Source organism: Oncorhynchus gorbuscha, linkage group LG26 (genome assembly GCF_021184085.1).
Source record: "Oncorhynchus gorbuscha isolate QuinsamMale2020 ecotype Even-year linkage group LG26, OgorEven_v1.0, whole genome shotgun sequence".
Classification (NCBI taxonomy): domain Eukaryota; kingdom Metazoa; phylum Chordata; class Actinopteri; order Salmoniformes; family Salmonidae; genus Oncorhynchus; species Oncorhynchus gorbuscha.
The window spans coordinates 39,972,462-39,983,025 of NC_060198.1; the positions used below are offsets into that span (position 1 = coordinate 39,972,462).

General features: G+C 41.6%; 1 protein-coding gene across 1 annotated transcript; it reads right to left on the reverse strand.

Moving 5' to 3' along the window:
- Positions 1-2,126: 2,126 nt before the first annotated feature.
- On the reverse strand, positions 2,127-8,667 carry LOC124015650 (17-beta-hydroxysteroid dehydrogenase 14-like). Its single transcript, XM_046331024.1, has 9 exons — positions 8,307-8,667; positions 8,167-8,205; positions 7,183-7,280; positions 4,744-4,810; positions 3,353-3,444; positions 3,105-3,209; positions 2,931-2,998; positions 2,666-2,762; positions 2,127-2,483 (listed from the first exon to the last, which is right to left on the reverse strand). The coding sequence occupies exons 1-9, from the start codon at positions 8,395-8,397 to the stop codon at positions 2,340-2,342; spliced, it is 801 nt and encodes a 266-aa protein (XP_046186980.1). The 5' UTR covers positions 8,398-8,667; the 3' UTR covers positions 2,127-2,339.
- Positions 8,668-10,564: the final 1,897 nt, after the last annotated feature.

Below are 10,564 nucleotides of genomic sequence, written 5' to 3' on the forward strand. Positions count from 1 at the left end.
CAATGGGCGAGGCAGGTTGCAGGAAAGTATATTTAGTTCGTAGATAGAAAGTGAGATTAATATATATATATATATATATATATATATATATATATACGAAAAAGACTGGCTATTTACACTGGATAAGACAAACACACACGTCCTACTGCTACGCCATCTTGGGTCAGACACTTTGGGACTATGTCATCAATGGACTAATGTGTCTGGTTGCCTGTTTTGGGATGTCTGGTTTTTCTGATTGTCTTAACTCACCACCACTAATAAGCTGAGTTTATGTTAATGGAATTTTGTTTAAATTAATGATTAGAATATTCCACCCTGAAACCATATGATTGTATGAAATTGATTAGAATCATGAGATTATTCTAATAATGTGTGTGGTTTTAGTCAGAATGATATATCCATGAGTGTAGTTTAGTCAGAATTAGGGTATAACAATACTGTATATCTGTACAATATGTCTATTATAGAATCTTAAAAACAGACAGTCTGAGCAAGATTCGGTGCCGACCTTGGCTAGGGGCCACTGAGAATACTTCCCAGGGTCTCCCTATCTTGAGAGAGGACGGGTGATTCTCATGGCCTCCCCTAATCTTTGTCGGCTGGGTAGCAGGACAGTATGTGCGTAGGATACTTACTGTTTGTGTGGAAGTATTGTAACGGTTTTGACTTGGTTATTATTTATAGGGGTGCCAGGTAGGTTGTGCCTACCAGAGAAAACATTGGTTTCTCCTTTTAGTTTGGGTGGGAATGAGTCCCATCTGGTCCGTCAAGTCTACACCAATACAAAGGATTTATGTAAAAGTCAGGATGGAAATAAACTTTTCATAAACCCTTAAAACATTGGAAAGAACTTCAAAAAAACTATATTATTTTGCGTGGGTTGGTATTAACATCAATGATTACACACACATATAATAATAACACAATGAGTTCTGGTTCCTCCAGAAATGTCCTGTACCTCGGGCCTAAAGAGTCCAGTCCGGTAAAGGAGTTCAGTGAACTCAAGTGACTTTTGTCACGCAATGTTTGTCCGTTCATTCAGTGTAGCGTAAACACCGTATTAAACATACCATCAATATAACAATTATTTTACCACAGAACTTAAAGCGTATCAACTCTTACTAAGTCCTCAACTACAACTAACTACATAAATCATCACAGTATACCTCACATCAAAACAAATGAAATACCGTATACAAAAAGGTGGTGGTCAGTCAGACAATCCAATCCGCCAGTAGATCTCCAGCGGAGAAAGGCCACGAAGAACGGAGAGGTGTAGTCCATGGACGCAAAGAGTGGATCCGATCCTGGGTAAACTCTATTAGGCTACAAAACAACGGAATAGAGAAGCTTCGGGAACTGAGGGTTGAACACATCCTCATTCACGTCTCTATCACAACCCCACTTTTGCGCAGCTGATGCTGGCTATTTAATTGGGAATTAAAGGGAAAGCGCCCTATTGGAAGGAGCTGCACTGAGACGGTTCAGAAAATTCGGGGCCGTCACAGTATGTGCGCAGCTATAAAATGGATGTCTTTGTATTCTTGACTTTAGAACGTTCTCTGAATAAACTGTACTAACCTTTTGCATAAGCTGAGTCTTTGACTAATTATTATTATTATTATTCCCATGGTCTTATAAACCTCGGATTGGTCAGAGCTATTGATTATCATTGGGATTGAAAATTCTTGTGACAGTTTCTCAGCAATTATTTTCTTCAGCAAGTCAATTAAGTGTATATATATTGTTTTACATCCATTGTGAATGATAATAGTTCCTCACAGTATTTGAAAAAGCTTTCACCCAGTAAACTAATAGAAAATGTAAGTGGAAAACTATTGCGAAAACTGCTCCAGATCACTTGATATCCACCACAAAGGGGAAAGAATAGAATATGGAGGGTGGAGAGGGTCAGACCCGATTGAACTTAAACGGTCTATCGTACAGCAGAGCGTGTCCAACTCCAAACCAACCACACTGAATAGATAGGAGCATATCATGAGTGCAGTTTACAAAACAGAGCTCTCCATGCAAAATAGGTCCCCTATATACATATCTCGTGTTTTTTCCTCTCTCCCCTACCCCAATCCCATTATCATTTATATCAACAATGCAACGGAAAAAATAGTTTAATCGTTTTTATTGCAACAACACAAATTATTGCAGCTTTACCATCTCACCACCAGGGGGTGCTGTACCATCTCCAGCACCTCTACATCACGTGGCTATGGATAAGACAGGGTGATTGGTTCAATAATCACAAGCAGGATGGCAATAGATCATAACAGGTCCTGTTATTGGTCAGGTAGGCACAAGGCCCGGAGTGACAGGCCTGCTCATGGGACCTGGCTCTTGTAGCCGTAGTTGAGTTCTGCCCCTCCACTAAGCAGCAGGTCTATCCCAGTGCAGAACGTAGCATCAGCAGCCAGGTACAGAGCAGCCAACCCACTCTCAGCTTCTGTCCCCATTCGACCAAGCAGCTGTTGGAGATTAGGAAGAATGTTATAGATGAGGCATCAGGTTCATCAAGACGAGAGATGCAAGTGAAATTGGGAAGTCTCTACCAACCCTCCCTTTTCAATGCATTCTGAAATATGTCATTGTAACAGATCTTATATTTCATCGTATATCTTGTATCGGCTCCTGTCCAGTGAGCACTTGCCTGTGCGTTCTCTCCCTCTTTAATGGTAGCTAAGGTATCTGCAGTCTGTCCAGCCAGCTCCTCCCACAGAGGTGTCATCACATTACCAGGGGAGATGCTACAAGACAATACACATTTAGACTGCAGCAAACAGAGCTAGAGATAAGAGAAAAAAGTGGAAAAATACAAAAGTATTTTAAAACAGGACGGACAAAAGGGCAAGAGAAAAAAATAAGTAGAAAATCCTAAAAGTTTGCAAATGGAGACAGATGCCAGTTCTACTCACCAGTTGACTCTCACTTGGTATCGACTCTCATCCACAGCCATGGCTTTTGTCATGGCAATGATCGCCCCCTTGTGGAGGAAAAGAGACACATCACCCCTGTTAGGCCTACTTCTCCAAGCCTCAAACAGTGGGATAAAGTACTGATGCATACTGTTATCTAGATTTTTTGTTCACCTTAGTGGCTACATACGGTGCTGCATTTTTCTGACCAATGGAGCCCACCAGACTGGACAAGTTAATGATGTTCCCCTGGCGCTGTCGCAGGTGGGGCAGGGCATACTGAGGAGGGGAGATCCCGTGATGACGTAACACATAGGGTATATAAAAACCCATTATTAAGGCTCATACATGCTTATAACAAGTAATAAAGCATCATACCTGAAGGCTTTCAGTAAAGGAAATATAATGAGTGAATGATTTACTTTGGAGGCCAAGAAGTAACTGATGAGGTTAAGATTCAAAAGATCTCTGAACTCATCTGCAGTAGTGTCATCTGTGGGTTTATGAGGTGGGTCTGAAAGGGGATGAAAGTGAGGGAACTCAATGAATACAGCATAAACACTAACCAAATGTCTATGGAGTGAATTGTAGAAGAGGGGGAAGAAACATGCATTTCATATCCACAAAAAAAAGTGTTAAGTGGTACAAAAACGTGTGCAGATCTTAAAAAACGATGAAAACCAGTAGAGCATTAAAAATACATCCGCGTTACGACTTGCACCTTTGTCAGGGTGTGACGATCAGGAGGTGATCGGTTTGATGCTGCAAGCTGCAAAACGTATACACGAAGTACAAAACATGAGGAACACCTGCTCTTTCCACATCAGACAGACTGGGTGAATACAGGTGAATGCTACGATCCCTTATTGATGCCACTTCAAATCAGTGTAGATGAAGGGGAGGAGACAGGTTAAAGAAGTATTTTTAAGCCTTGAGACAATTGAGACATGGATTGTGTCTGTGTGTCATGCAGAGGGTGAATGGGCAAGACAACATATTTAACTTCCTTTAAACAGAGTATGGTAGTAGGTGCCAGGCGCACCGGTTTTGTCAAGAACTGCAACACTGCTGTGTTTTTCACCATAAATAGTTTCCTGTTTGTATAAAGTATGGTCCACCACCCAAATGACATCCAGCCAACTCTGGGAAGCATTAGAGTCAACATGGGCCAGCATCCCTGTGGAACGCTTTCGACTCCTTGTAGAGTCCAGGCTGTTCTGGGGGCAAAAGGAGGGGTTCAACTCAATATTAGGAAGGTGCTCTTAATGTTTTGTACACTCAGTGTATGTATTTTTAATGCTTGAATATGCCTGTTTAAATCATGGCTTGCCAGGGCCTCCCAAGTAGCACAGCGGTCTAAGGCACTGCATTGCAGTGTTAGCTGTGTTATATGGCGGGCTGTGTCGCAGCCGGTCGCGCCTGGGAGACCCATGAGGCGACGCACAATTGGCCCAGCGTCGTCCGGGTTAGGGGAGGGTTTGGCCGGCCGGGAAGTCCTTGTCAGTGCATGCACACTGACAGTTGTTCGGTGCTTCCTCCGACACATTGGTGCAGCTGGCTTCCGGGGTTAAGCGTGCATTGTGTCAAGAAGCAGTACGATTTGGCGGGGTTGTGTTTCGGGACAATGGGACAAGACTGTAACTACCAAATTGGATATGACAAAATTGGGGAGAAAGAGGGTAAAAAAAGTATATATATAATAATAAAAATAAGTGCCTGGACGTGGATTGGTATTCCAACTATCAGCCGATTTGTGGATATATCATTTCCTTAACAACATCAATACTCATACAAAATAATATCAGATACTTACGCCACCCAGCATTGTTGACCAGACAGTCTATTTGACCATATTGCTCCACTGTCACTGAAATCAACCTCTGCAGAGAGAATACCATACGTTGAGTTGACTGCACTCTGTCATTGACCACCACACTGTGTTAGACGTGTATAATTACTCTCTCCGGGTATGTGGACCTATGATCCCATTACCTATGTACCTACCTAACTTGCTACATAGAGCCTAAGCTGAAAAACCAGCTAGACGCACCACTAAAATAACGTACAAACATAAACACATTCCTCAGTCAAACACACAAAACAGGTTATAACAATGTCACTACTGTTCACAAGCACCAGGATCTGGACACTGAATGATGATTGGATGTGTAGAAAAAAAAGAAGTCGCTCTGGATGAGAACATCTGCTAAATGACCTAAATGACCTAAATGACCTAAATGTAAATGTAAAACATTATGGAAAGCTTCCGTCTTGCAGTGTTAGTCTGACCACTAATACATTTGAATTGTCTGATGAGGCTTCATCCATCTGTCCACTCCAGTTGAAGTCGAAAGTTTACATACACTTAGGTTGGAGTAATTAAAACTTGTTTTTCAACCACTCCACAAATTTATTGTTAACAAACTATAGTTTTGGCAACTATATCTACTTTGTGCATGACACAAGTCATTTTTACAACAATTGTTTACAGACAGATTATTTCACTTATAATTCACTGTATCACAATTCCAGTGGGTCAGAAGTTTAGATACACTAAGTTGATTGTACCTTTAAACAGCATGGAAAATTCCCGGAAATTATGTCATGGCTTTAGAAGATTCTGATTGACTCAAATGATGTCAATTAGCCTATTGCAGGTGTACCTGTGGATGTATTTCAAGGCCTACTTTCAAATGCAGTGCCTCTTTGCTTGACCCCATGGGAAAATCAAAAGAAATCAGCCAAGACCTCAGAAAATAAATTGTAGACGTCCACAAGTCTGTTTCATCCTTGGGAGCATTTTCCAAATGCCTGAAGGTACCACGTTCATCTGTACAAACAACAGTACGCAAGTATAAACACCATGGGACCACACAGCCGTCATACCGTTCAGGAAGTAGAAGTGTTCTGTCTCCTAGAGATGAACGTACTTTGGTGTGAAAAGTACAAATCAATCCCAGAACAACAGCAAGGGACCTTGTGAAGACGCTGGATGAAACAGGTACAAAAGTATTTATATCCACAGTAAAACAAGTCCTATATCGACATAACCTGAAAGACCGCTCAGCAAGGAAGAAGCCACTGCTCCAAAACCACCATAAAAAAGCCAGACTACGGTTTGCAACTGCACATGGGGACAAAGATCAGAATTTTGGATAAATGTCCTCTGGTCTGATAAAACAAAAATAGAACTGTTTGGCCATAATGACCATCGTTATGTTTGGAAGAAAAAGGGGGAGGCCTGCAAGCTGAAGAACACCATCCCAACCGTGAAGCACAGGGATGGCAGCATCATGTTGTGGGGTGCTTTGCTACAGGAGGGACTGGTGCACTTCACAAAATAGAAGAAATCATGAGGATGGAAAATTATGTGGATATATTGAAGCAACATCTCAAGACATCAATCAGGAAGTTAAAGCTTGGACGCAAATGGGTCTTCCAAATGGACAATGACCCCAAGCATACTTCCAAAGTTGTGGCAAAATGGCTTAAGGACAACAAATTCAAGGTATTGGAGTGGCCATCACAAAGCCCTGACCTCACTCCTATCGAACATTTTTGGGCAGAACTGAAAAAGCAGGCCTACAAACCGGACTACAAACCGGACTCAGTTACACCAGCTCTGTCAAGAGGAATGGGCTAAATTCACCTAACTTACTGTGGAAAGCTTGTGGAAGGTTACCCGAAACGTTTGACCCAAGTTAAACAATTTATTTACTAGGACTAAATGTCAGGAATTGGGAAAAACTGAGTTTAAATGTATTTGGCTAAGGTGTATGTAAACTTCCAACTGTTTAATATATATATATATATTTTTTAAACAAATTAATAAATATATGTCAGCACAGACCTCAATGCCTGAGTGAACTCTCAGTCTGGGAGGCACAAAAAACAGGAAACCAGGGCACAGGAAACACAAAGCTTCAAATAATGACCGACTGGGCCTTTAACAGTGATTTCTAAGCAGTTTATAAGCAGACCTTCAAATGAGGAGCAAGGGGCTTGCTAGAGCTGTGAGTAAACTCAGACGAGAAGAGTCCTTTCACAGACAGGGATAATACAACAAAGACTAAAGATAGGTGGAGTGTAGATTACAATACACAACGTTTTAGTAAGCATTCTGATAAACCACAGGTCATGTGATCCATTGAGGAATGAGGATATAAACTCTGTTGAAATGTTGTGCATATGAGTGATCATTTGACTCTCATTTCACTGCCCTATAAGATAAGTCATTGCCCAGAAGCCCTACCTTGATGTCCTCCTCTTTGGAGATGTCACAAGGTACAAATTTGCATGACCCTGGCCCTGCCCTGTTCAGCTCGGCCTCTAGAGCCTGTCCTGCTGCCACTGTCAAAAAAACCAAAACAATATATATATAATAAGAATACAGTAAATATGCAATGTAAAGATGATGTCGAGAGGGATTTATTAAATGATTCATAAAGTCTTCAACAATGGATCACTGATGAATGAAGATTCTGAGACATTATTGTGTGGTGATTCTGATGTTTTCTTGTAACTGATGGCTTCTACGGTTGTGGCTCGATGGATAGGATAACTAATGCAGTAGGTTAGGATAACTAATGCAGTAGGTTAGGAGAACTAATGCAGTAGGTTAGGAGAACTAATGCAGTAGGTTAGGATAACTAATGCAGTAGGTTAGGATAACTAATGCAGTAGGTTAGGATAACTAATGCAGCAGGTTAGGATAACTAATGCAGCAGGTTAGGATAATTAAAGTAGCAGGTTAGGATAATTAACGTAGCAGGTTAGGATAATTAACGTAGCAGGTTAGGATAATTAACGTAGCAGGTTAGGATAATTAACGTAGCAGGTTAGGATAATTAACGTAGCAGGTTAGGATAATTCATGTAGCAGGTTAGGATAATTAATGTAGCAGGTTAGGATAATTAATGTAGCAGGTTAGGATAATTAAAGTAACAGGTTAGGATAATTAAAGTAGCAGGTTAGGATAATTAAAGTATCAGGTTAGGATAATTAACGTAGCAAGTTAGGATAATTAATGTAGCAGGTTAGGATAATTAACGTAGCAAGTTAGGCGAAAAAGTTTAAGGTTAGGTTTAGCTACAATCCTACAGTTGTCGCCGACGCAACTCGAGCATGCAACTTTTGGTACGAAGCTGTACTCCATCTAGCCACAACCGTAGAAGCCACCAGTTCCCCCACACCTGCAATGGTATACTTTAATCTGAGCACCCCCTCTTGCACTCACCCCCTCTTGCACAGAATACAACTTTGGCTCCATTCTCCACTGGGGAAAGAACAACAGAATAGCACATTATTGTTTCCCCAGTACCTCACTCTGCTCAAATCTCAACAAATTTACTTCAAATCAGCAACTTTGATTCTTACCGAATACTTTGACAATCCCTCTACCAATCCCCTTGGACCCGCCGGTCACAATGACAACTTTGTCTCCGTAACGCAAAGTACTGCCTGACATGTTCACTAGAGCCAACCCGTCACGGGTGATGATTTCAGTGACGATACGTTCGCAAAGAACCGCCACTACCTGGTTGACTGTGTTTGGTCGATTGCCACAAACAAAGTGACTTGCCCTCTTTCCAAGCTACACTTTTTATTCTATTTCTTTACATGCAGCAAAATATATAATTGCATCCCTCCCGTTGTCTTTTTGCCTTTTACATTTCTACGTTAACTTTCTCTTCCCTCCTCCAAGTTCCTTAAAAATCATGGGTTTTGTTGTCGTCTGTGAAGACAGGTGAGCGGCTTTGTGGGATTTGTAGTTTAAACTCCATGCAAGTTTTAACGCACATCCTGGTGCTGCAACCTGCTGTGTCAACATGCATACCGGTATCTCAGTCTATGTATGAGGCATATTCTGAAATTGAAAAAATAAGCCATTACATTCATCAATTAACCAAGAAGCCAATGGGATGGTTTTTGCAATTGTCTAATGCATAATTTAAAAAATATATTTAAATGCTTTAATGCTCACTTTCCTGTAAAATCCACCTCATATCAGTGTTATAACTGTTATACATTTGACATGTTTTTTTTCCCCACCTTCCAACTGACACACGTCTCTAAATAGTTCAACTCAACCATCAATTCTTATTTTACATTTACATTTGAGTCATTTAGCTTACAATCGTATCCATAGCGATTTAAAAGAGCGATTAGGGTTAAGTGCCTTGCTCAAGGGCACATCAACAGAATTTCTTTACCTCGTCGGCTCGGGTTTCAAACCAGCCAACTTTCGGTTACTGGCTCAACGCTCTTAACTGCTAGGCCCCATGTAACCTTTTTCTGGCCCAGAAATAATGCTGTTGACATCTTACAGTGGTCATTATATGTCACTTACATTTTTGTTGACACAACACCTGTGAGTCATTACCTGCCTGACACGTGTGCACCATACCCTATACTATACCATACACTAAGCCATCTGAATAAAGGCTTACGAAAGGATCATCAGAAAAGGAGTGTCATGGCTTTTTGTTGTAGGCTTTCAGTTTTACTGTTCGGTCTCATAACATGTGTTAACATGTTTGTAAATGTGACTTGGGCCCTACATTTGTCCTGACCACACCTCACCAGGAAATGCATTGGCTCTGCTACATAACTCATTTAGGGCCCTGAGTATTTCCTGGTAAGGTGACATTGTCAGAAAAACACAGGGCCCTAGTCAGGAGCATTATAAATACTGAAGCCAGGATGGAACTCCAAAATACATTCTCACTGGGATTTTATGGGTGTTCATTTGGGTCTCGTGAGGACATCAATACATGTGTTGAGGATGGTGTGTGTGTTTTTGTGTGTTTGTTTATGACAGGGAGAGAGGGGAAATTGAATACTTTAAGAGAGAGGCAGGGGGCTGACATTAGGGGTGGGGGTATGAAGAGGACTTTAAGAGAGAGGCAGGGGGCTGACATTAGGGGGTGGGGGTATGAAGAGGACACCGTGCTGAGGTTGTAGAGAGAAAGCAGTGGATTGAATTTCGACCTGACAGCATTCTCCAGAGAAATAGTAGGCATGAGAGAGAGCAAAGGGGAGAGACTGAGGCTGTGACCTACAAACAAGCTTAACTATCTTCACTTCACCCAGGGTGGGGTATCAGCAGACAGATTAACACTACCCCTGAAGGAGCCTTGGCCCCCCCATGACACAGCTAGGGAGGTGGGAGATAGAGACTTACGTAGAGATCAAACAGGGGATAGACAGACAGAGAGACAGCCAGAGGGTGGGCCGGACGGACAGACAGACAGACGGCCAAAGGGAGGGCCAGACAGACAGACAGACAGATACCCCTTGGCGGAGGTACAGTAGTGGAGGCACCGTGATTCTCTTGAGTAATTAGTCTCTATCAACAGGAGCTGACTGACAGAGGGGTGAGTGGAACAGTGCAGGCTGCTTCTTGTAAATAACACCAATAATATGGTTCTTACTTCACAGCAGCATGCTTGGGCATGGCATGTAACTAGGATGTTTATGAGTAGGACTCTGTTATTCTAATAATGGCTGTGTTGACTGTAAAGACTAATGTTCTGATTAAAGAAATAGTCATTCTGACCGAACATAAAGGTTAACGGTTCTGATTGAAATAACACCTGTCTAGTTCATGCTTTTATTTGTTATTCTTTACTGTA